The 26413-nt window shown below is 47.1% G+C and overlaps 2 protein-coding genes and 1 pseudogene across 2 annotated transcripts; 2 read left to right on the top strand and 1 right to left on the bottom strand.

Moving 5' to 3' along the window:
• Positions 1–1078: 1078 nt before the first annotated feature.
• LOC120690342 (beta-glucuronosyltransferase GlcAT14A-like) lies at positions 1079–7203 on the top strand. Its single transcript, XM_039972964.1, has 4 exons — positions 1079–3084; positions 3682–3757; positions 3847–3962; positions 6635–7203. The coding sequence occupies exons 1-4, from the start codon at positions 2535–2537 to the stop codon at positions 7147–7149; spliced, it is 1257 nt and encodes a 418-aa protein (XP_039828898.1). The 5' UTR covers positions 1079–2534; the 3' UTR covers positions 7150–7203.
• Positions 7204–9009: 1806 nt separating this feature from the next.
• Positions 9010–10314, top strand: LOC120689395 (UDP-glycosyltransferase 92A1-like). The gene is made up of 2 exons (XM_039971680.1): positions 9010–9784; positions 10268–10314. Exons 1-2 carry the CDS (start codon positions 9010–9012, stop codon positions 10312–10314), a joined length of 822 nt encoding a protein of 273 aa, XP_039827614.1.
• Positions 10315–10423: 109 nt separating this feature from the next.
• Positions 10424–23800, bottom strand: LOC120687644 (annotated as a pseudogene).
• Positions 23801–26413: the final 2613 nt, after the last annotated feature.

Here is a 26413-nt window from a genome sequence, read left to right as displayed (position 1 = left end):
CTGCTTGTCCTACGCCGGCGAGTGGCGCGCGGGGGTTCTTCTCCGGCGGTGGCGCGGGGGTCCTTCTACGGTGGTGGCGCACGGGGGTCCTCCGGCGAGACCAGTAGCCGCGACGCAGCACCGGTGGATGGCGAGGCGACAGGGGGATGGGCGGCGCCGCCATGGTCGCGGACTCGCGCGGCGACCGTGCTGGAGGCCCGAGCGGCCGTGGAGGCGGAGGCAGCGGCGGGCGGTGCTCGGTGCTCTCGGCCGCGGCTCCCGGCGGGCGGCGGCACAGGGGACGGCGTGACCGCGGAGAGGAAGGGCGCTTCCGCCATTCTGACCCCGGCGGCGCCCCTCCCTGCTCCCTCCACCGGCGGCAATGGCATGGTGCGGGCGGGCAAACGGCGTGGCGCGCGGCTGGCGCGGACGGGCGCCCGGTGCTCTAGCAAGCACGCTGGGTCCCCTGCTCGCTCTCGCCGGCCGCAGTGGAGGAGGGCGGAGGGCCTCGCTGGGCCGCGACGGAGGAGGGCCGCGGGTGGCGCGCGTTGGCCAGGCAGCGGGAGACGCACAGCGGGCGGGACGGCGGCGAGCGCGGAGCTGCGCGCGGTGGCCTGGACGGTGGCGGGTGTGGAGCTGCGAGCGGCGAGCTGCAGCGGCACGGAACTGCACGCGCAGAGGAGGAGCAGGGGAGGCCGCGGCGGGGCGGCGGCGGCGGTGCGCGCGCGCAGCACGACAACGCGCGGCGGTGCGTGTGCGTGGCGGCGGCACGTCAATGCGCGGCGGGTGCGTGTGCCTCCCATGGCGGCCTCGGCTCCGGCGCACGGCCGCCGGTGGCGCGGCGCGGCTCCCCTCCTCCCTCCTGGCCGGCGGCTCGGCTCCGGCGCGGCTCCCCTCCATCCTCCTCCCTCTCGGCCCCTCTCTTTCCCTCTCTCCTCCGGCCTCGCCCGGCGGCGCGGCGGGCGGAGCTCGGCCGCGGTACCCCCGGCAGCGCAGCGGGCGAAGCGGCGGCCATGGCGTGGCGGCCAGACCACGGCCGCACGGCGCGCGGCGGGGCAGCACCGGGGCGGAGCGGAGCAGCAGTGGGCGCGAAGGAGATGACAGGCAGCGGGCCCGCGCCACGTCCGCAGCTAGCGGACGGCCGCTACCCCGCCAGATCTGGCGGAAGCGGGGCTCGCACGCTACGGTCGCGGAAGCCTTATCGGGTGCCGCTGCAGGTGATTCGTCCGGTAAATGTTACTTGAGGGAGCTTTTCCGTATACCAGTGCGGGTAGCCTAATGTCGGAGTACACAGTATTTTGTTGTACTCTGCGTGATCATATTGTCCTACTAACCATTGCTCTTTCCAAATCAATCACTGCGTTCGGCAGGCTGGAGCTGGAATGCTGTGAGAGAAAAATACTGTTGGTCTGGCTGGAGCTGAAGTTGGTGGCTAGAGTGGTGTGAGAGGAAATTACTGTAGCACTAGAGGAAAGTAGACCAGCCGAACACAGTGAATGTGTTCACACTGCATAAGAGCTTTGTTCTCATAGAAACGGTGATGGGGAATATATCAATTCATTTAGGATTTCAACCAAAACTATCTCTAAAAAGATTAAAATCAACGTCGGACATAGTACTATTATCTGATCTTGATGGTCGGGAACTTCGACTTGATTTTTTTTTACTTAGGACGGGAATTAAAACCAAGTGAATATGTACAACAATAAAAGATCCGGATTTATTCAAGGTCAAAAACTAATTGCAATTATAATAGGTACAAAGAGATCGGAATTAATTCCACAACTCTAGACTCATGGATTGATTTCATGTCTTTTAATGTAGGTATTATAAGCCTATTTTTATTGCAATTAGTTTTTGACCCGGAATGAATTCTGATCTCTTGTTATATCTTTTATTGTTTCTATTATTTCCGACCCGGAATAAATCTATATCTAAGCGAACAATCCCTTAGGATTTCAACCAAAACTATCTCTAAATAGATTAAAATCAACGTCGGCATAGTATGATCATAGATGGTCGGGAACTTCGACTTGTTTTTTTTTAACTTAGGACGGGAATTAAAACCAAGTGAATATGTAGTGCGCAAGGAATAAATTTGAGTTTTAACCAAACCAATGCTTGTTCATCCGTCAAATGCTGCAAAATAACATGTTCCTTATTTAACATGCACTGCCGTCTGATTTCAATAGTATCAAAGATTCAAAGCTCTATTTTCCCCCATGAAGCACATTATAGACGCAGATTTTCATGCAAAAGAAATATACTTCCAGATTTTGAACTAAAATGGAAAAGAAAAGGCTGTTTTAGGTTTCGGCTTTCGCAAGTAAAGGGCTGATGCCAGACTCGACGACCAAACGAAGAACAGCCCGAGTCTCATCAGTTTCACCAATCACGCCAGACAGTGCACCAGCCGCCCACCAAACTCGGCAGACTTTGCTCTTCCCTCCCCCGCCGTCCGCGTCTCCGCCCTTCCCGGCCGAGCGAGATCCCTCCCTCCCCCGCCGCGCAGAGGCAGAGAGCGCCACCCCAGAAATTTCCCCTCTCCCCCACCCATGCAACCCGCCGCGGCGGCCGCGCCCTCCGCCCTGCCGTCCAGCGTCTTCCCCAAGGACCCCCGCCCGCTCCCCTGCCTCCTCCTCGCTTCCCTCCTCCTGCTCCTGCTCCTGCACCTCCTCTCCTCCCCCGCTGCCTTGCCGCCGCCGCCGCCGCCCCGCCTCGCGCCGCTCCCGATCACCGCCGCGGCCGTCGCCTCCGCCGGCCCGGCCCCGCCCGCGCTCGCGTTCCTCCTCGCGGGATCCGCGGGCGACGCCGACCGCCTCCTGCGGCTGCTGCTCGCCACCTACCACCCCCGCAACACTTACCTCCTCCTGCTCGACCGCGCCGCCTCGGACGCCGACCGCGCGCGGCTCGCACGGAATGCGCGGGCCGCCCCCGGCCGCGACAACGTCCACGTCGTCGGGGACCCCGGCTTCGCCAACCCGCGCGGCTCGTCCGCGCTCGCCGCCACGCTGCACGGCGCCGCGCTGCTGCTGAGGGTCGGCCACGGATGGGACTGGTTCGTGCACCTCGACGCCGCGGACTACCCGCTCGTCACCCCCGATGGTGATTCCTCTCTGCAGCTGTTCGAATACGCTTTTGTGCATGTTATAGACCCATGCGTGATTGATGTATTCTTAATGGATCTAGGTATTTCGGTAATTGGAAGAGTATTTGCCTATATTTACTTTGTTTTCATGGATCGTTAGTGTTTGAATGAAATGTAACTTCAGTTGGGTGTTTAGCACTCATAATTAGAAGCGATTTTTTGTCTGTGGAATAGTGCAATTATCATGTGAGAATGGTGGCCAAATTTGTCCCACAATAAATATTTGTGGTCTCCGTCAACCAATGTTTTGCTGTTGCATTGGTCTGGAGATAAACGGTTTTCATTCAGCTGGGTAGCAGATTAAGTTTTCTAATCTTATGCTGTATTGCCTAGGTGAGTACTATGCCCATCCCATGAATTTGTGAATTGAGGTCAAACCGGTGGGAACTTGCTACTTTAATCTAATGGTTTTACAATAGCTCAAAGTTAGAAAATGTCAGAATAGTAGCAACTGCTTCATATTGTGCTTTCGTTACTGATTTGTCATTAATTGTTGACAGCTAGTGGTAACGTATTAGTTTCTGAATGTAACTTGATTATCAAATTGTTTGCAGACCTCCTGCATGTTTTGTCATACTTACCAAAGGATCTCAACTTCATTCAGCATAGCAGCTACATTGGTTGGAAGGAGTAAGGGCATTTCATCATTTCTAATATTAATTTCTCACCCACGAATTTAGGGTGGCAAAGTTATTGACATTGTCTGTCTCTGCTTCCAGGGCAAGACAAATAAGGCCAATTATTGTTGATCCTGGTCTATATCTTTCATCCAGGAATGACATATTTTATGCCACCCAAAAGCGTGATCTACCAAATGCATATAAACTATTTACAGGTGAGGGAGTGTTGTCTTATATAAAATTGCTTATGATGTCGGCTGTTAAGTGATGCACAGTTGGTCCAGGATATTGGCGAAAATCTGTTATTATACATTGGCCTGGTGGGTTTGTTTGGTACAATGGTCCTTTTAAAAAAAAATAAAAACAGTGTGTTTCTGTTGTTGATGCTTGTTATAAGGTTATTAAAGTAGAGCACATGCTTTCTTGAGCATGTAAAAGATAGACTACCTCTGTTGTCATCTAGGATGCTTGCAATCAGCTTTTTGAAACTTTGCCGCAAATAGACATAAAGAGATATTTAGGTGTATCATCTGGAAAATGACACCAGTAGATTTTTCACCAAGTAATGGGCTGAGATTTGTATTGTACAGAAGGATAAGTATATGAAGGCATCCAACGAGCCTTTTTGGAGGTGGGCATGGTTTTGTGTTATCGTTTCACTTGTGTTGGTTATCGTTCTATTGATGCAGTAAAGATAGCCAAGATTCTACTTGAAGCAGTGTTTTGTTTGGTATGGCGCTCGTCATCCTTGTTAACTACCAAAATCATATATATCCAATCCTTTTATTGAATTAAACTGTGATCACTTAAATTATGATTTGAAGGTTGTCCATTCAAACATTTTTAATGAAAGATCGACCTAGGTCTATCAGATGGACCCTTTAGCAAGCTGGTCATTTGGTTTCCTGAGCATATATCCCTATTTTACTTCTTGAACTGTCTCAAATTTTGGGTTGCTATAATAGTTTCAATTTTTTAGCTGCCTTATCTATTTCTGACATAAAGGAACGATGATTTCTTTAATTTATTGAATATTGTTACACATTAATCTTCTATAGTAATTCTTTCACTAAGGTTTACTCTTGGAACGCCCACAGACACACCTATGTTTTTCAGAGGCAATTCTAAGTATTCATAATAAATTTGATTCTGATGCGCTATGCAGCACGGATACGGATACGCGTATCGGTATCGGAAGGATACGGATACGCGGATACTGCAATTTTCTAAAAAACCCGATACGCGGATACATTTTAGTATTTTTTAAAATAAATAAATAATGCCACATATTAAGTTTGTAAAGCAGTAAATTATCTTGCAATAGCAATTAGGAAGAGATGGGCCGTCGGCCTGCTGTTTTACGGTCCAGCTAGCCCACCACTTGCCCTAAGCTCTATTTATCCTACAATCCAACTCCTATCGACACTGCCGCCGCCGCCACTGCCGCAACTCTTCCTCCCCCTCGCGCTCTACTCCAGGCAAGACCCGATCCGTCGCCGCTGGGCCCCGATCCGCCGCCGGGGAGGGTGGAGGAGACCTTCCCGCGGCCGAATCTTGCCGGAGAAGGGGGCGCCGCTGCTCCATCCGCTCCTCTCTCCACGGCGCATCGCCCCTGCTCCGTCTGCTCCCCTCCATGGCGCACCATCCGGCGCAGCGCGGGCGGACTGAGCGGCGCGCGCGGCTGGCGAGCAGGGATGGAGGGAGGTGCGGAGGAAGATGGCAAGCTCCGCCATGGCTGCGGGGGCGCCCTCCTCCGTCTTCCTCCCGGCGGCTCCCTCCGCCGACGTGCCCGAGCGGGAGGAGAAGAAGGCCGCAGGGTGAGCGAGGAGCCGCGGCGCCCCTCCCCTGCCCTCTTCCACGGCGAGCCCGTGCCCCTCCGCCGGTGAGCCGCGCGGTTCCTCCCCTACCTCCATGGAGAAGTTTGGGCCGGGCTGTATCGATGGCAAGGATACGTATCCATTCCTCAGTTTTCGGCCCATTTAATCTGGGATACGCGGACACGCCACGGATACGTATCCATGCCGTATCCGTGCCATATCCCTATCGGATACGTATCCGACACGGGATACGTGCCTACACTGGTGTATCCGTGTTTCTGAGCTGATGCGTATTTTAAACTCAACGCTGATTTGCAAAGTTATAGGAAAGAAAAGTGGCATTAAAACATGTGGATAAAAAGGAAAACCATTGCCTCCAACGTAGCTTTAATCTTGGTACCGTGGACTTTAACTGTGAACTCAAACCTGGATTTTTTTTTCTCTTCTAAAGCATGTACTATTTGTAATGCCATCATTAACCACAGTTATATGTTCCCTTGACACGAAATACTCCTTTACTTTTATTGTTTTCTGTATATTGGTTATGTACTTTGGATTATTTCCTTTTTTAATGTTCATTATGATGCACTTCTTTACAAGAATTGTGGGAACTAAAATGATGATGAATATCATATGAACTGTAAGACGAGCAACAGACATTTTCTTTAAAGGATATGGATGTGATTTCTTAAGACTAATTTCAGAAAATGCCAGGCTATATTGACATTGTTACAGATAAGTCCTATATTTCTTGAATTTCTTATTATATGTTTACTCTGGTCTGGTGGACGTTTGTGCATAATACTCCGTTATTATACCACTGATATAATTCAGCAGGTGCCGTTCCTCACTGTTCTGAATAAAGGACATGTAGTTTATCACAGTGCAAAGTTTTTTAGTGAAAGGATTCTAAAACATAAATGGGTCAAGGAAATTTTGTACTTATTCATTACATGGCACTGACTCCACTGTATATCTCTACGCATAATTGTTTATTGCTACTTGGCCTGCTTCTGATTGGTTATACTGACAGATATAACTGTTTTTATATATGTACTGTTTCCTTGCAGGCTCTTCTTCTGTTATCCTCTCTCGGAAATTTGTTCAATATTGTATCGTCGGTATGGATAATCTGCCAAGAACTCTGCTGATGTACTACACTAACATGCCCCTACCACACAGGAAGTATTTCCAGACAGTTCTTTGCAACTCCCCTGAATTTAACAGGACTGTAGTTAACCATGACCTGCACTATTCAACTTGGGACGCATCTTCCAAGAATGAGCCCCGACTACTCACTATGGCTGATGTAGAAAATATGACCAAAAGTGGTGCAGCCTTTGGGACTAGATTTCCAAAGGATGATCCTGTTCTCGATCACATCGATGCGCAAATTTTACAGCGCCTACCTGGAGAGTACGTTGCAGGAGGGTGGTGTGTAGGTGTTGGGCATGACAGTCCATGCGATGTTCCAGGCAACCTAGATGTGCTTAGACCTGGACCTGCAGCTGCAAAACTTGCGAAGTTCCTTGCTGCAAGACTGTCATATAGGAGCTTTTATTCCCAACAATGTATATGGGATTGATGATTGTTATTTACAAAGAACTTTCAGGTACGTGTTTGCCATATGTTTTTTCAAGCTTCTTTGGCTAACATCGTACAGTTGCCCTGAATCCATGCTTCTTGGCGTTTTGTGATAACCTAAAACAATAAGGCTGCGTTTAGTTCCCAAAATAGTTTGGGCATTATCCGTCACATTGAATTTTCGGACGGAGCATTAAATGCAATTGAAAAAAATAACTAATTGCATAGTTTAACTGATTTCTACAATATGAATCTAATGATGCTAATTAATTTATAATTGGACATTAATTATCAAATAACAACGAAATGTACTATAGTAGCCAAACTCAAACTTTTTCACCAACTAAACAACCCCTAAGAGCAGGTATTATAAGGCCAGCGAGGTGGGCTGGGAGCCCAACCACGTTGGAAAAATCATCGCTGGCGGAGAGAGAAATGGAGAGAGAAGGTGAAGCAGGCGTCTCGCTACATGCCGGCTTCCAGCCGGCTGCTGCACGCGCGAGCTGCCCTCATTTGCTGCGCTGCTGCTGCGCTCGAGCGCGTGCTGCTCCCATTGGCCACAGCACTGCCTGCTTGCTCCCGCTGCCGCCGCCGCTGCCGCTGCTCCCGCTGCCACCGCCCGCCATAAATGCTCAGCACGCTGGCTATTCTCTCCGCCGGCGGCGGACTGGGTTATAAGCTCTGCTCTAAGCGTTGGACGTCAGTGGCATTAATGATTTGCCCACTCCGATTCAGTGCCCACTCCGATTCAGTCCGTCATAGCTGACAAAATTTATGGCATGCTGTAGAGTGGAGACGAAACCAATTGGAAGCCAGAAAAAGAAAAGCTGATGTTCTACTACAATCTTAGGGGTCGTTTTGGAGAAATTGAAATCTAGAATTTGACATCCCACCATTTTCCAAAAGTTTAGATATAAGGCTATCCTGAATTTATAGTGTTTGAATTTATAGTGTGGGAGATGGAAATTAATTCTACACACCACCAAATTATATTTCTTTGGCTCACTTCTCTATAGTAGAAATATAGTACATAAGTATCTTTCTCGTATGACTAACAATATGGCCAACAGTATACAAATATACCCGGAATATAATCATGTTAGTTTAATAGATTTGTGTCTGAATTGTGATTATTAGAATGGAATTCATTTCAAGGTTCCAAACTGGATCTTATTCGTTCATAAAATTTTCCTGGAAATGTCAGTACATCACAGAACAAGTGCATAGTAAACCTTTAATCGTAACAGGGACGGTAAAGACAAACTGAGCCCCGTTTAGTTCCCAAAAATTTTTGCACAGTATCCATCACATCGAATCTTCGGACGCATGTATGGAATATTAAATGCAGTTAAAAAAATAATTAATTGCACAGTCTAACTGATTATCACGAGTTGAATTTTTTAAGCCTAATTGATCTATAATTGGACATTATTTATCAAGTAACAACGAAATGTGCTACAATATCAAAACCCAAATATTTTCACTAACTAAACACACCGTAAACATGAAAAAATCTACAGAAACCTAGCTAGTTCAGGACTGACAGTAGTGTCGTCTAAATGTATAATTTACTGCTGGGTTAAGGCCCCGTTTGGTTCGCGAAAAGCTACTGTAGCACATTTCGTTGTTACTTGACAAATAATGTCTAATCATGAATTAATTAGGCTTAAAAGATTCATCTCGTACTAATCAGTTAGACTGTGTAATTAGTTATTTTTTCAACTGTATTTAGTGCTTCATATATGTGTCCGAAAATTTGATGTGGCGGATACTGTACAGATTTTTTTTTTGGAAGTGAACGGGGCCTAAACCAGCGACGCCTGTCGGGCCATGGACGGCATCGACGTAGTCGCTCGCAGGCATGATTTATCACGGCCTGACGTGCCTTGTTTTTACAAGAATTCTGATGCCTTTGAGTGGATGTGCGGTGTCTCCAGAGTCGAGACTCGAGACGAGTGCCTGGCTGTCCACTTCGGCTCACCATTTTGCCACGCTACCCCGCACAAACGGAGGCGGTCTCGTCATCAACACCTCGGAAGAGATCGAGCCGAAAGGTCTCCACCTCATCAGGAAGCTCTCGGGGCTGCCGACGTTCGCCGTCGGTCCCCTCACCGGCGGCCGAGCACCTTCGTCGGAGGACACCGCACGAGACGAGGACTCGTGCATCAAGTTCCTGGACTCCAAGCCGGCGGCGTCCGTCCTGTACGTGTCGTTCGGGTCGCAGAACACGATCCCGGCGTCGCAGATGATGGAGCTGGAGCGGGGGCTGGAGGCCAGCGGGCGGCCGTTCATCTGGGCGGTGCGGCCGCCGGTGGAGTTCGACGGGACGGAGGAGTTCCGCGCCGAGTGGCTCCCCGACGGCTTCGAGGACCGCGTCGCGGCGGCGGCGCAGGGCGTGGTGGTGCGGCGGTGGGCGCCGCAGGTGGCCATCCTGGCGCACGCGTCCACGGGCGCGTTCCTGAGCCACTGCGGGTGGAACTCGGTGCTGGAGAGCCTGTGGCACGGCGTGCCGGTGGTGGGCTGGCCGCTCCTCGCCGACCAGGTGTTCGACTCCCGCATGCTGGAGGAGCTCGGCGTCGGCATGGAGGTGGCGTCCGGGAGGATGTTCGGCGGGCTGGGCAAGGGTGTGGGAGCACGTGAGGGACGTCGTGGAGACGGTGCTCGGCGACGGGGAGAAGGCGCGGGGCATGCGGCGGAAGGCGGCGGAGCTGAAGGAGTTGGCGCGCGCGGCTGTAAGTGTCAGAGCCGACGGCGAGGTGAAGGGCTCCTCCGTGCTCGCCATGGAGCGCCTCCTCGTTGGTGCCTTCGGTTGACCATGGCAAATTCTGGTTCGGAACACTTACTATTTTTGCTGTCAAATTGCTCTGATTTTCCATTTTAGTGACCATAATACGCGTTTTTTCTGTGAGAAAAATAATTTCCCCAATTTTAATTTCGCCATGTCTAAGATAAATTGATGCAGTTCCAACGTTTTTTGTTTATATGCTGGCTTGTTCTTTTTTTTTCAAAAGCATGTAACAGCTTTTTGAGCTTTTGTGCCGAAAGTAGAATTGAACATATAGCACACACATACAGAAGTGTTCCCATAATAACATGTTTATTTCACTTCCACACAACAGCAAATGCTGGTGATACAGAAACAAATACCGTGCAATCATCAGACTGAATAAAAATGATAAAATCACACACAGACACACGTTACAGATAAAAAAACACCCAAATATATAAATAAATGGGGGATGTGAGAGTGAGACACCGGCAGTGGTTCACTTTTCAGTGCAGACGTGTCATCAGCCCCGCCTCATGAGCTCCCTGGCCGAGTCGACGAGCGAGCGGACGCCGACGGCGCGGCGGTTGAGCCCGACGCTGCCGGAGAAGACGTTGAAGCACTCGAGGCCGGAGGTGGTCTCCGTGACGCGCCTCAGCTCGCGCTCCATCCCGAGCTCCACGAAGTGCGCCGCGAACCGCGCCCCCTCCGGCGACCGCATCAGCGCGATGGCGAGCTCGAGCGTGTACAGCCGGATGCGCGGCACGACCATGGACGGGCGGCTGTACTCCCGCAGGACCAGCACCAGCGTCCGCGCCAGCGCCTCGTCCGTGACGCCCGCCGTGGCGAGGCCCGCGCGGAGCTCGCCGGGCTGCATGAACCGGACCATCTGCGCCGCCAGGCCGAGGGAGATGTTGAGGAGCTTCGTCTTCCCCACCATGATGTTGCGCAGGATCTGTGCGAGTCATCAGGAAATGAAATGGTTGGCCTTGGCCAAGCAAGCAATGACCCCAGCTGCACAGATGCACATGCACACAGCTTTACCTTGATGGCGCCGGCGGTGACTCCTCTCAGTGCAACCTGCCACTCTTCGCCGGCGTAGGTGCACAGGTTGCGCAGGATCCTTGCGGCGCTGATGGCGATGACGGGATCACTCAGCGCCTCGATGAGCCGCCCCACCCCGCAGCCGCACGCGTCGATGATGGCGCAGTAGTTGGCCCGGCTGTCAAGCGCCAGCATCGCCAGAGCCTCGCCGGACTCCACCCGGACCGCGTCCTTCTGCCGGTCGGGCGCCGCATCGGCCTTCCCCGGCAAGAACATCGCCAAGAGCACGCTGACCACGCCCCCCGTCCCGCCGATCATCTCCCTCGATTCGTCGTCCATGGCGAGGCTCGTCAGTATCTCGATCGCCAGCAGGCGCAGCTCCGACAGGTCCTTCTCGTGGTGCTGCTGCAGCACCTCCCTGATGTTGCTCACCGTGAACACAATGTCGCAGAGCTCCCTCCGAAGCAGCTTTCCGGTGGTCCCCGTCGTGGTTGCCAGCCTCTTCACGACGCGGAGTGACTGCTTCACCGCCTTGAGGCGCATGAGTGCATGACCGCCGGCGCCGCCGCCTCCCGCTCGCTCGCTATGCTCGAGTAGGAGATGATCTTTTCGAGAAGGCCCCTGGTCTTGCCGATCTTGTCGCAGATGTCGTGCTCGTGCGCCAGCTTGTTGAGGATGGACAGCCCGAGCAGGTTGAGCTCATCGTCGAGGTCGGCGTAGAGCAAGGAGGCCACGGACTCGATCGCGCCGGGAATGCCGGTGACGCGGAGCGCGTTGAGCTTCCCCCCGGTGAGCATGAACACGACGACCGCGGCGGAGCGGCGCACGTCCTTCTCCGAGGCGTTCTTCCAGCTGAGCATCTCGATGAGGCGCTCGATGGTGGGGGCCGACGTGCCGATCCTGCGGAGCGTGGCGTCGGCGAAGCGGTTGGACTCGACGAGAGCGACGAGGACGCTGGCGCCGAGGCACTGCTCGTCGTGCGTGCCCGCGATGAGCAGGTCGTCGGCGTAGGACACGAGGTCCATGTGCAGGCCGTCGAAGATGCTGCCGTTGAGGCAGCGCGAGTAGGAGTCGTAGAAGAAGCGGCGGACGGCGGCCTCGCCGCAGGCGGTGGTGAGGTGGCACTCCCCGGCGACGCGCCCCAGCAGGCGGCGGTGGCCCAGCCTCCACTGCCACAGCGCCTTCTCGACGAGGAAGAGCAGCGCCTCGGCGAGCATGAGGCCGTAGAAGATGTCGAGCGCGGAGCGGCAGTTGGTGCGGGCCTCGGGGCTGCCGCCGTAGTGCTGGTGCGCCAGGCGGACGAGCGAGAGCTCGACGCAGGCCGACGCGGACAGCAGCTGCAGCCAGCAGAAGACGCGGCCGGCGGCCCAGGACAGGACGGGCGCGCGGCCCGTGGCCTCGTGCTGCCACTCCAGCTCGTGGCTGCGGCCCAGGATGCGGGCGCCCTCCACCAGCAGCAGCGTGGTGATGCACCAGAAGTCGGTCTGGCCCAGGGTGATGGCGAAGCCACCCAGCAGCACCACGGTGGCCCAGATGAAGCCCAGCGTGCCCAGCCGGCTGGCCGCCTTCTCCAGCACCGCCAGCTGGAGCGCCAGCATGGTGAGCCGCCGCTCCGGCAGCACCACGTCGACGACGACGGTGGCGCGGATGTGCGGGGCCATCGTCACCGCCTTCTGCGGCTCGAACAGCGTCGGCAGCAGGTCGGGGATCTGGACGCGCGCGCTCTGGGTGCCCAGGCTCACGCGGCGATCCATGGCCGATTGCATTGCTTGCTAGATAGTGTAGTGACACACACTGACACGACTCCGCTGAGCTGGTGGCCGGCTTAGCACAGTTGCATGTGTACCGGCCGGCTACTTATATGCACGCAAGTGCAGGTGCAACGCGGCATTGACGCAGGCACGTTGATTGACATGGCCGATTTCTTGCACTGCGTGCATCGGAGGAGAGGCTTTAGGGGGAAGGATATTTTCTCTTCTTTTTTCTTGTTACAAAGCGAGGTTGCCGCCTGGGGCAACATCGCCGAACCATGCCCTGCGCGTTGGGTCCCTGGTTGCCATCGCGTGCTCGGTTCGTCCTTTGCTTGCACGACCTGCCATGGTCTCTAACTCCAAGAACTTGCAAAGGTTTCCCAAGATCTTCTCTCCAGTTACCACATTGATCAACATCTTCTCTCCAGTTGGGGATGAGAATGTGTCAGATGATATCACCACATTGATTTTTAATGATCACCAGAGGCTGTAGTTCAATGATGATCCGTGTGCCTTGTCATGCATGATCAGTCACGCCGCAGTTGTGATCAACCAATGGTTGGGAGAGAAGTTCTCTTCCCTAAATCAATTTAAGTTCGGCAGATCTCCAATATACCGTTTCAAAAAATAACAAAAAAAAAGAGAGAGACCGTTGCGCTCGCGGCTGCTGGAGATTCTACTAGATTTCTAGCTACTTCTGCCTTGCTTGCTGTGCTAGCCATTGGCTCTCGTTCGAGTCCTTTCTAAAAGTAGTAGTATTTCGAACCGAAACAGCAATCATCCTCATTTGCATGATCAAGTTCATGAAGTCATCTCCTCAGATCCTCATTTGGTTTGAGAAATGGAATGGGCTGATCCATCGCCACCTCATCCCTCGTATAGACATGATTAATATAAACATGAGAAATAGAATCATATATTCGCTCAAACAACCTTTTTGAATGAGTCACAGTAACCGCAAATCGTATACCCCATCAAAACTGATCCTCGTTCTTATGCACCAGTAACTGAATCCATAATTTACAGAATTGAATCAGGGACCTACAATGAATAAGCTCATCTTATATACATGATTGTTCAATTCACTATATGCGTTCTCGGTATTACAGGGAAAAAAACTGTTTCATTTTTCTTCCACACGGGTATGTACCTCATCGTGTTTAGAAGACAGGGCTGCGTCTATTTCCTAGCTCCTGGCAGTCCAGAGCATTCTTACAACACAGACATGTCTGGACATTTTTAAGAACACTTCTTAAATGCTGTGAAATCAGCAAAATCAACACCATCCACACTCCACCAATGCCCCTTGTTTTTATCTTCCCATATCAGAACATTGGAAATGACATGTAAAAATAGTGCCAGGAAGCAGCCACTGTAACCAGAACATGAACAATCACTGTATTTGATCTCCAGATGGAATAATGCCTTTATGTCCGTTCGTTTTCAAAACTGTACAGTCGAGAATCTGATAGAACAGAGAACATCTGCGTCTCCACAAAGAGCTGCACAATGTCAAAAACTATGAGGGTATGCAGATACAACAGTGACAAACAACAGCATTAAAAAATAAGGAAGCCAGCTCCATTCCATACATCATACATGCATAGTGTAATAGCATCATAGTTCCTTATGTTTTGATAATTGATACTTTGCATCTCGTGCAGACTGGAAGTCGGCATAGTCCAAATTATCAGTTTACTGTTTGCTACTTTCATCAAACATATGTGCTTTTTTTATTACAGAAAAATGAACATAGGAAGTCGCTGTGTAAAACAGTTAGATAAGTACCTTTACAAATGGGCGATCCTTTGAGGGGAAAGAATCAATGAAACTGTCTTTTAGAAGCAAAGAAACCTGATCATACAGAAGAGGAACATTACTCATTGGATTTTATGATGTTCCCAATAAGTAACAAGCAGCAGCAATGTCAATTGTAGGGAATATTGTTTGTATTGCTAACCCTGTCATTGTTGGACTGTACATTTGTGATGGTATGAAAGCGCAAGTCAGAGCAAAATGATTCCAAGTAGGACCTCATTACATTTAAGAACTGCCAAGCTGCTTCAGCCTGCAAGAATATCAATAAATATCCATGTTTATCATTCAAAAACTAACTAGGACAATTAAGAGAAGTTTAAATGATCAGGTGCATATATAACTTTCTTCTCAAGGAAAAATGACTGGTTATAAAAACAATAAATCCACACGATCAATAAAATTGGCACCTGAACTTCATTGCATTTATAGATGGCATGTCTCTTAGCCAAAGCATTCTCAGAGGATAGTCTAGAATGAATTGGAGCGAGATCAGAAACAAGCTCCTTGTAACGTGGAAGTTGAGGCAACGAACATGCTTTGACCTGCGTATTTTTAATACAAAGAACATTTAGTTTGAATTTTTCAGACAATAACACTACATAATCTCACACCAATGGATTCATGATTGGCTGAAGTAAAAGAGACATTAGTGGGCGAAATCCACCACTACTTCTAATCACGTTCACTCGATTCTACTTTTGGTTCACAACTTTACACACATTTGCATACCAACAATACTACATAACACAATCCACAAGCATAGAGAAAAACAAGATTTTGCTTCAACAAAAATAAGTTCAGACGTTCCTTCTCAAGATGTTTTCTTCACTATCAGCAAATAACATGTAATACTTGCCTGATCTTTCTGTACATTGATTCTGACAAGAGTAGATCCTTTCATCTTGATATCAAGGGGTTTATGCTGTACACCAGCCTATAGAAGAAATTGGATTATCATTCACAGTTCAGTTATTATTGAGAATCAATAACAATATAGTTCAGTGTTACTAACATTTGGCAAATATAGTCACTACAAATTAGCTAAAGATTAACATCCAAACAAATGAGCTTCAAGGGCCAAGAAGCTTACAATGAAAGGCACGGGTGCATCAAGAAAATCAATCAATTTCCTTGGTAGAACCTGAAAACCAATAGACATCCAAATGAGCTCAAATCCTAAAGGAAGAATGTTTCACAATTCACACTTCCATTACTTCGAAAGAACATCTGTGAGCAATCAAAAAAAAGAAAGAACATCTGCGAGACATTGTGTTATGCTATAAGTTGTCATAACGGGTGTACCCAGTGCTGAGAGCTCACATAAGGTGGGTTTTCTAGGGAAGGGAGTTTCTAGGCAGCTAATTTGAACCCAGGACCTCCAAGACACAACACACAAGTGCATAGACCCTAACACTATGCCAGGCCCACCCATCTATAAGTTTAAAGCAAAGAAAGAACATATCTATTGAGCAACTCCAGAAAGCCCCTTGCTCATGGCAGTAGTCTATTCTAATTTTAAAAAAGAGGTTGATCTACAAATTGATAGAAATACAAAGATAAAAATAAAAATAAATACAAAGACAACTCTTAAAAGTTAGATCAAGGGCTTGGCGGCTTGCAGGTTTATACAATCAGTGGCGGAGCGTGAGATAAAATTAGGGGGGGGGGGCAATTTGTGAAGGCTCAAGCTCAAAGAGCCGACATGCCGCACCGCAGGCAAGCTTTAAGTGCCACATGTCATGGCGCCCTAGAGCGCAATGGAGAGAAAGTTTGGCGATGGTATTAGATAAGTATGCGTGAGGCATCAAATAATATAAACCTAGCTACCTAAGCTTTTGAGGGTAGCAATTAGCATAAAAAATCAAGTTATCAGCCACAAACTATGAACTTGCAAGGTTAAGTTTTAGAAAAGAATCGACAAAGGAACTAGTTGTAGCCCCTTAGGAGCCATGTGCTCTTCTTCCTATGTCCAGGCGACAGTGCCCAGCGAGCTCCGCAGCCGGTGAGGTAGCAACAGCTAGCGAATACAATGAAAAGAGAGCGTCGCGATGCATTATCCAGCAATCACAGTCAAACGATGCAAAATGCAAGAAAAGCAATAGACATGATTGCACGTGGTCCTCTCTAGATAGTCCTGCAAGATCCATGGATGAACTCGGATACGTGAGTTGCTTGTAATAAGCGGACTAGCAAAGTAAACCAAAGCCTCATAAATTCTTTGGGAGGAAGGGGGACCGGGGCCCAGGTTGGCCTCCAAGAGGCTCCGCCAGTGTATACAATTATTTATAGTCACATAAATACACACAATTTTATGCTTATGGTGAAGGATATGATCCGATAAATATGAGCAGTGTGATTCCATCAAAATACATGGGCATAAGAGAGTGGATGTACACCCAGACTACCAAAGTTAAAATTCTCATCGAGGCGCATTTGGATGCCTATTCTTCTTAATAAAAGCCATGCACCTAGCTCTTCCAAGGTTGCTATGTTTTAAGATAGGAACCTAAATCTTACAGGAAAGAGTAAACTTACGGGAAGCAACAAACTTTGCCACTGGAATGGTCTTATCATTGGTATAATTGATAAGACAATTGCTGACAAGACACCCTGCAGTTAAGCATTGGAGACGTGCTACAATCAGTGGGAAGAAGGATAGCATGAAACAAAAGCACATTGTTACAACGCTCCAATAAAAAACATACCAGATTTGGGCATATTACCACAATTTGCTTCTCCAGCAGAACTCCAGCAAATAACCCTAGCACCTTCAGGATAAAATAATAAATTATGCAGAAAAGAAGAAGATAGTATCACTTGTATAATGTGCATTCAGTGCAGGCCTCCCAATAGAGAAGGATTTTTTTTCAGAAGATCTCCCACTTCTTCCTCTAATTAAAAAAAAAAAACATGTGTATGCTAAAGCATCAAAGGTCTTAGATAGTATCTTGAGAAAAGGTATCGACTAAATTGAAGAGCAAAATCTCTGCCCATATTTACTCCTGAGTTCAGGAGTATATTTTAAAAATTGTTTCCAAAAGAAGAATTACTTAAATCTGAATCTTTGTATACCAAAGTGGTTAGCTATAAGAATTTCTTGGTCACGACTATTATTTGAGCTGTATAAGGCTGAGCTTTTAGTAGTTTCAATTTAGCGCTGAATCAATGAGCTATTGGGCTGCTTCCATTTTGTTGTGTTTTGCGAACCCTTTACAGGATTTCTTTTTGTCTTTGTAGCTTAATATTTGTTTTAATATGATATATAGCATTAAGGCCTTCCATAATAACTGAAAAAATGGGAGTAACACAACATACACTTTCCAGAGATAAAGCACGACAAACTGTAGCTGTAGTCCATATCGATAACGCAAGAGCTTCTTCTGCAGCCGCCAAACGTGCATTGACCTACAATCAAATTTTACAATTAGGGAAGTAGGGGAACAATACTACAGAATATAGTTGAGATAGCCAAGCATCTACCTTATTTATTTCTGCCGAAGTAAAACCATTGTCCAAAATTGTCTCCCCAAAACCCAACAAGGATAATCCAGGCCGGGAGTATTTCACAGGTTGGAGATGTTCAAGGGGACGAAATACAAGTTCACCACCACGAGGTGGCACAGGAAGAGCATGGTAACCACAAACAATTTGTAGAGGCTCATTATTGTGTGCCTAAATAATAAATTATGTCTATGATCAAGATCAATAAGAATCAGAGCCATCGGGTAATATTTGTGAAGCTTGAATATGTAAGGCAAACCTTAGCCCATCCTATAATTTTTTCATCATCAACAATCATTTCATGCTTCACATTCACTTCGTCTTCTTCATCTGACCCAACACCTTTGACTGAACTGTCATACAATATGTTCACAGTTCACAACAATATGTATGCCAACATATCGATAATGATTTCAGAGAAAGAATAGATGTAATGATTTCACATAATTCCTAGCAGATATGGCTAATGTCAAATTGCACTTCACAGTAGCAGGAATCTTTATTTTCAGGTTTACCTGTCTAAAAAAGACTCCACGCTCTGTGCACGCTCTAATCTTCTAGAGATAGGAGAGTGCATGGACAGAAGATCTGGGGAAGTATGCCCATTATCATATATGTAACTTGCTCTCCCAAAGCTATCAGAACGGGATTCCAAGTTCTCCGATAGACAGTCTTCATATTGCTGGAAACTATGCATTCCATCCTTATCACCTTCTCTTACATAACTAGAATCTGAAATCTCACTAGCAGATATACTTTCCGGAGAATTAGGCCCCCAGCTCCTGAACAAATATGAAGACACGTCCCTTTCTGATGAAACACCAGATGAAGAAATAAGACCTGATATGCTATTGACAGGTACAGCATATTCTGTCCAGTCAATGTATGGAATCCCATTTGAGGAATCAAAATCCCCTTTTACTCCATCTTGTTCTTTCACAGAACGAGGAACTGGCTCAGCTAGAGCAACTTCACTAGCAAACTGTGTTATCCTGTCAAGCCTCTCCTGTGCAATTATGCTGTTCATAGAATAGACACACCAACATATCCTTAGAACTGAATTGAAGAAATCTCAGATCAAAATATATCAAAGATATGTCAGATCTGAAAACAAACCTGTTTAACATCTCATAGTGTAGCTCAAAAAAGGGTACCTTTGTGAGTAAACAGTAACAACGTGGTGCAGAAACCAAGAAACGACTTGGCTTATAGGAAGTGGGATTTAGGGGTGAGACTGCTCCTAGTATACCTGGTGCCTTTTGAACTATTTCCTGGACATGCAGACAGACACCATATATTGGTGCATTGTCTGATACCTGGTTCATAAACAACCACCAAAAACATAAAACAAGAGTTGTAATAAGACTCACAAGGCTGTTGGAAAATGCAATATCAGTACATAGTAACTGGAATAATCTGGAAACTTGTACTAACATCCAAGCATTATAAAAAGGAAGAGATAAACAAACCTTAAGGGAGAAGATAAAAGACAGATCATCTCGAGACAAATGTTCCTATGTAAAATAGTTGTACAAGTTAGCAACTTGAAATACTACAAACCTACTGCTATTTCAGGATAATAGTCACAACCTACCACATTTTGTGCCCTTCCATAAACGCACCATCATTTGGGCTGGCTTATCATAGAACTACATCTTGATCAATATTCCCAACTCATGACTAGTTGGGCCCACATGTCAGCACCACATCCGTGGAAGTTAATATTTGGGCCAAGCCCAGTCATGAATTTGTCCCTGACATGTAGGCCTAGCTAGTCATGAGGTCACAAAGTTGTAGTTCTGTGAGAAGCCAGCTCAAAATAGTCGTGGTTTTGTGAAAAGGAACAAAATGCTGTAGCTCTGTGACTATAAACCCAAAATATTGGTAGGTTTACGATATGTACTCAATCAATGGACATAGTAGCTGCCAGTAAGTATGAAACTTGACACACTCAAGCTGTAATCTCATGTGCAATATGGCAGCAGATGTATAGCCGTAACTCATTCCATGATAAAATTAGGAATTATAGTTTTCCACAGGCGCATTAAATTCCAAGGGATATACCTCACCACAAGCCTAAAGCCTAAATAGGATTATTAAATACCATTGGTGACCAGTAAAACAGAACCACCAATGACCAGTAAAACAGAACCACCAATAACCAGGACTCCAGGATGTTTTCTGAATACTGCTAAAATTAATTCTCACCTGCCCAAATATCACTTCATTCAGGTCACTCATGGATGGAGTCCTCTCTATTAAACGAGCCTGAAATTTTGAATTATAGAAGAATCATAAAATTTGCTGTGGAATGTATCATAACAAAATAAAAAGCAAAGGAAATAGCAAATTTGGAATATAAAATTGAGTAATGAATGGACCGGGGGGGCAAACTCAGTAAGAGGGTTGGTTGGCGTCGTTCTAGAATCTACTTAATACATGGCAAAAACATCCATGTAAGAAGGTAACACGGTAACAGAACACTAACTGCCATCAATATTATCATGTAGTGAGGAGAGAGAGTGTCTAATCCCTTTTTTCTATATATACAAAAATAGCACCCCAGTCTACAATGAAATCATGTGCAAAATAGAGGGATAATGGATAAGCACTGCTGTACAAAAATCGTGTTTGAAGCTACTAGTAACAACTATTGAACTTAGTAATACATTACTCAAATTCTGAGAAAAGAATTACAACATGCTAGCACATCACATTACCCATAACTTAGTTGGCCACTTTACATCTAACACATTGTGAGAACTTATCAGGCAGAGCATTAAAAGACAATTCCACTAAAAAGTGAAGCAACAACATCCTCAGATTAGCTCAACAAACACATATCATGGCACATAAAAATGAGTTGGAAAACTATTCATACACCAATTCACCCAAGAAGTTTATGTAACTAACCTTTACACCTTCAGGAAAACAGAAAGAGGGTAAATCAGATTCCCTAACTTCCGCTCTCTTTCCAGGTGGATACTTGAAAAGAATCTGCAAGCGAGTTAAAATTGGATCAGTTTTTATAAGAGAAAGAAAAGAAAGAGATATACAAGATAGAGTAATAATGGTCACTACCATCACAAAGTTCAAAAATAATATCCAATGTTAAGAGCATGTGGCTCTTGGCTCCTCTTATCAGCCTTATATTGGACAGAACATTATAATTTGTAAGTCTATGTAAGGGTAATAAGCAAGTTTTTGTCTAATTGTCATTTACCAAACAAGAAAATCAGTCTAGAGGCCAAGGCCCTAGAGTCCAAATAAGAAGGTTTCACCAGATGGAAAATAAACACTAGGGCACAAGAGAAGGACTTTAACATGAAATCGGATGGAGGTAAGAGAAGGACTTTAACATGAGATCAGATGGAGGTACTAAATGCCAACTTTATTGACAACTAGAATTAATTTTTTAATGGAGAAAATCAGCTGTTACTATGAAATTTGTGCTCAAAACTTATTTCACAGGTTTCTCCTAAAAAAAGGCTTAAGCATGAAGATTCAATAAAAGCACCATAGGTGAGTTTTTTTTTGTTCAATTGAATTGAGTAGAACCAGCTGTTGAATCCCTCCCTCCCATCCAAAAAAGCGAATCTGACACAAGCGGCATCTATTACAGAAAAGGAAGCATTCATTTTCTTAAAAGAAGCCAAGCTTCTCACGGTTGACCGGTCAGAGCTTTGAACTCCACAAGTCGTTGAACTCCTGCCAGTCCCGGGTTCGAAGCACAGCGCCTTCTTAGAACAAAGCCCAGGGGGGAGTCTCCCCCCTTGGTTGAGTTTTTTTTTATTTCTTCAAAGAAGCAGTACAGTATGCCTATAGGTTTTACAATACTGCAGATAGTACGGGAGCTCTATAAGTGTTGCCATACAGCAGAAAGGGAAACAACAATGTATACTAGAACAACTAAGTAATGTGAACTAGTGATGATGATCCTTTTTACTTAATGAAGTAAAGTATTTGTATATAATCATGCCCACAGATGAGCAAATTTGCATGCATGCATCATGAATGCATGTTGTATTTCATATTAGCAATTAGCACCTAAATATCGGGGGGAAATTGTATGTAAATGTTTTTGTGATGTGCTATTACACTTATGGATTCAATCGTTTAAATAAATAAATAAAATTGTCACAATTCTCAGCAACCTTGCTACAAAATCAAAGCACGTATCATTATGGAAACTACCTAAAGTTGTCTAGCCGGTGGCATCTAAAGGCAAGTGCACTTGAACTGAAGTTTTGTACCAGAATATAACATAGATAACACCACTGCATCTGAAACTGGAAGAGAGATTTACATCTCAAGATCAAAGCAGCATACCTGGGGTTCCATAGATGGTATAGGTCCATGATACTGGATTTTTCTAAGATCTACAATCTCTGAGTGTGCTACATTAGATTCCCATGCTTTCTTTTTTGCAAAAGCATCCTCAATTACTTCAACGTTTGCATAAGAGTGGAGACCCACTACAAAAAAATGTTCGAAGAGCGATGCTGGTTCCTTATATTGACACTGGTCCTGCAAGAGATGGGAGAAATAGCTTATTGACAAGGGCAATTTGATATTACATACATATCAAAACACTGCAATAGGAGTTAAATGATGAGCATTAGAAGCCAAAACAGGGTTATCCAAATTCTGTCAGCAAAGGAAGCAAAACAATTATTAACTATGAAATGGCACCAATAAGAACTCCGTCCATATGTATTTTTTAAGTGATTGCTAAAACCTTCCAATTTCAAGGTGAAGCTAAAACTCTCAACCTATTTGCTCTAATTCATCCCTTTAGTTTTAAAATAAGTATTGAGTCGTCCCGCTAGGCAAAAGTTGGCACAGAAATGCACAACTATCGTCCCTACTATTGAGCGAAAAGGGGAGCTCTGTACCTGCGCCATGGAGTGGATTTGATACCACTGCCGCTTCTGATTCGTCATGGCTTCAATGTTCATAGTCGTTCGCAGCAACTGCTCCCTCGGGCTCCTCTCTCCACCTCCAATTGGGCCCCACTTCCAAGCCCGCTGCATCTGCTGCCTGAACCGCTGGAAGCTGCTGGTTCGCACATGCCGGGCCTGCTGCTTGATCTGCAACAACGGGGAAGACGACGTCGACGTCGCTGAGCGTGCCGGGGACGATGGCGCCGAGTGCACACTCGACTCCGTCTCCTCCCTCAACGGCGATCCTGCCCCCGGCGTGGCCATCGGGCTCTCATGCTCCTCCGCTCCTCTCGCGGGTGGTTCCGAGGGAGACGGGGCGCTTACCGTGCCCACCCTCCCCGGTTCTCGTTCCTCTCGCAATTCAGAAACCGACGTGGACTCACCCCCCTCCATCGCCGCACGCCCCGATGATGAAGGCGACGGCGATTCGTACGTTTCCGCTTCCCCAGCACCCGCGGGCCCGTCGCCCTGCGATCTCCACACTGACGTCGACGAAGACGGCGAAGCCTCCGCGTCGGCCTCGCCATCGCCCTCGCGGCACGCCACCGGCGACGCGGAGGCTGTCCACGCCTCTTCCATTGCGTCCTCGAAGGCCTCCGGCTGCCGCGGCGACCTCCCCTCCCATTCGGCCTGCCCGCGCGGCCCCGGCGCCAGCGTGGCGGCGTCTTCGCCGGAGGGCTCCTCCATGAGCGCACGGGATCGAAACTCTCAGCCGCGAATTCGGAAGGTTGCAGCAATCTAGTGCGAAAGATCAAACAGCAACGGAACGGAAGGGGAAGAAGAGGACGCGGCCGGGATCGTTGAAAAATAAATGGCTAAAAATGAGCGGAAACTGGAGATAGGAAAAATAATTAAAAATGCAGTATACGGCGGAAAGAAAGTGAGAAAGGGAGGGGGTGCGGGGCCCGGGACCACCTGTCAGTTACGAATCTTTTTGCGTATCATCACTGACAGGTGGGTTCGGATCCACGGCCGGCAGGATTTGAGTTGCTTCCGTGTGCGCGCGGAGAATTTGCTGGCAATTTCTATTTGTCGCATATGCGAGCGGGCGCGGATCCATCGCACAAAGCACTTTGCCGTAGAGCTGCCGCAGAGCTGATGTGCCTTGGACTCCGTACAATACCAATACTCAAATAAAAAATACGCTACATCACAAATCAATTATTCAAATTAAGTTTTGATTGCACCGTTACTTTTTTCGGTAAGATCTTCAAAACTAGACCACACTTGACTATGTTTAGATGATATTTTTTATAAAACATTTTTATTTGTTCTAGAACAACTTGTTTTGTTTTGGAACATTTTGTTTTCTTCTCAAAACAATTTCTACTTTTTATGAACATTTTTATTTGTTCTAGAATAATTTATATTTTTTAGGGTGGAACACCAAATTTTTTCTAGTTTCACCATCAAATTACTCCAATTAAACAAATCATCCAAATATAATGTATTCATAATTTTTCAATACTGGTATGTAAGAAGAAAGTGCTGTGCATGCAACAGGTGCCAAAGTGGCTCCGTGGCTGGTGGGGGAGCCTGCTGCAATCCTTCTGCGATAGCAGAGCTGGCCCTCGCGCGCGTTAGGAATAGACATCCCCGAATTTGCTTGGCCTTTTCTCTGCGGACGGGATGCGTTCTTGCCGGTCAAACGGAATACCTCACTTTTATGAGTTCTTTACTGAAAATTTAGCAAAAGTTTCGAACAAATGCATTTTTGTTCTGACAGTTTTACTTTAATTTTGACGATTGGTTGTTTGGAGTAGACGAGTATTGTCAAAACTGCTGAAAGAAGACGCACCATCTTTATTGCGATTGAATTTACAAATTACGATTAAAATTTGTGATAGTCCGCGTAAGAGCAAAAGAAGAGTTACACGGCCGGATCATGTGAAAACAGCGACCGTACCAAACAGAAAGATGCGGCTTTCGTCTGGGTCCAACTTCACTGACGTGAAGAAGCGAAGCCACAAAGATGAACAGTGATCTGAGTCTGGATGAACAGTGATCCCTACCGTAAATCACTGTAGATGGCACTGTTCACGAAACCCTGTTCAAAAGGGGACTGTTTTGTACTGTAGCATGGGTACTGTAGCAATCAACCCTGTCCATCCATCTCAGATCGGACGGCCCATAGAGACTCAAAAGTCACGGGAACAGTGTTCCCTGACTTAGCCTTCAGCAAGTCAGGGAATCCCGATTGCTTTCGTCTTGCCCCGGTCACATTTTCTTCAGCTGCCGCGCGCGGTTGCGTGTCGTGGTCTTGACGGGCGGACAAAAATTGAAGGTTCGAGCCGAGTACAGCTGCGTCCCGACAAGACCAGGTTGCTTGTGCATGGCAGGCAGCCCGGCGCGTTGGGTCAGGGCCGGGGTCGAGTCCGTTGCTACCGGCCTCTGTCTTTGCCTGTTTGATCCGACACACCAATAGGCTTTTTTTTTTGAAATGACACACCAATAGGCTTGCAGGGACACACCGCGGAATGCAGAAGCATGCTAGTACAAGAACTCGCGCACCGCGCGGAGGCAAGCCGGCGGCAGCGAGCCAGCAGGAATCTTGCCGACTCCGGAGGAGAATCTTCTTGCCAAATTTGCCATGAGCAACCGGACAAGGGGTTAGGAGCAGAATGGTTAAAACAATTCCAACAGATTGATATTCTCTTTTTCCCTTTCCACTTTTTCTTAATATAAGGGATTGATGTTGAAAAAAATCTATTCTAGCAGATTGATTTTCCATCTATCTTTCCTCTTTATTTTTTCTTAATCCCCAATAGTTTCTCTCTAATCCCCAATAAAAAGGTAGACATCACATCTCTCTTTCCATATAAAAAGAGGGGAAAATCAATCTGCTGGAGCACTTCTTTCATATATGTTGAAATTGAGAAAGGAAATTTCCCTATATGGTGAGAAAGAGGAAAAGAAAAGACCAATCTGTTTGGAGTTGCTCTAACATACTAAACATCAGATTCAGCTAGCACCGTTCACTTCAGAACGTCTGTTTTGGTGAACTTAAACGAACCAGTGAGCCACTGTAGTTACATCTCGCTTTCGGTTGCTGCTCTCTTCGCAAACGCACACTGCCTCGACTGTTGGTTTATCACCTTGATGTCAGCTGTTGCCTACTCCACACCGCATCATGTAGTTCTCTTAGAAAACATCTGAACCATACTATGGGTCAAAAAAGCCCACGAGAGTTAGCTCGGGCCAGAGAAAAGGATGTTTATTGCATCCCATTAGCATTCGCGGTTTTTTCTTTTTTATATTTAAAAAAAATTAAAATTTCAAAAATATATGTCGGTTTTGGAAAATTTCAAAAATATACCCCGGTCGCCCTATGGGGGGGCGACAGGGCTCAAATGTATTTTTTTTTCTTCAAATTTGGCGGTTTGCCTATTGGTGTGGTGTGCCAAATTTGAAGAAAAAAAAATTACATTTGAGCCCTGTCGC

Source organism: Panicum virgatum, chromosome 9N, assembly GCF_016808335.1.
Source record: "Panicum virgatum strain AP13 chromosome 9N, P.virgatum_v5, whole genome shotgun sequence".
In the NCBI taxonomy this organism is placed as follows: Eukaryota; Viridiplantae; Streptophyta; class Magnoliopsida; order Poales; family Poaceae; genus Panicum; species Panicum virgatum.
Note: the sequence above shows the minus strand (reverse complement) of the source record. Positions and strands in the feature narration are given on the sequence as shown.

Coding starts and splice junctions, on each gene's coding strand:
- LOC120690342 (XM_039972964.1), top strand. CDS start 2,535: ATGCAACCCGCCGCGGCGGCCGCGCCCTCCGCCCTGCCGTCCAGCGTC. Junction 3,758..3,846: donor AGCTACATTGGTTGGAAGGA/GTAAGGGCATTT, acceptor CTCTGCTTCCAG/GGCAAGACAAATAAGGCCAA. Junction 3,963..6,634: donor TGCATATAAACTATTTACAG/GTGAGGGAGTGT, acceptor GTTTCCTTGCAG/GCTCTTCTTCTGTTATCCTC.
- LOC120689395 (XM_039971680.1), top strand. CDS start 9,010: ATGATTTATCACGGCCTGACGTGCCTTGTTTTTACAAGAATTCTGATG. Junction 9,785..10,267: donor GGGCAAGGGTGTGGGAGCAC/GTGAGGGACGTC, acceptor TCCACACAACAG/CAAATGCTGGTGATACAGAA.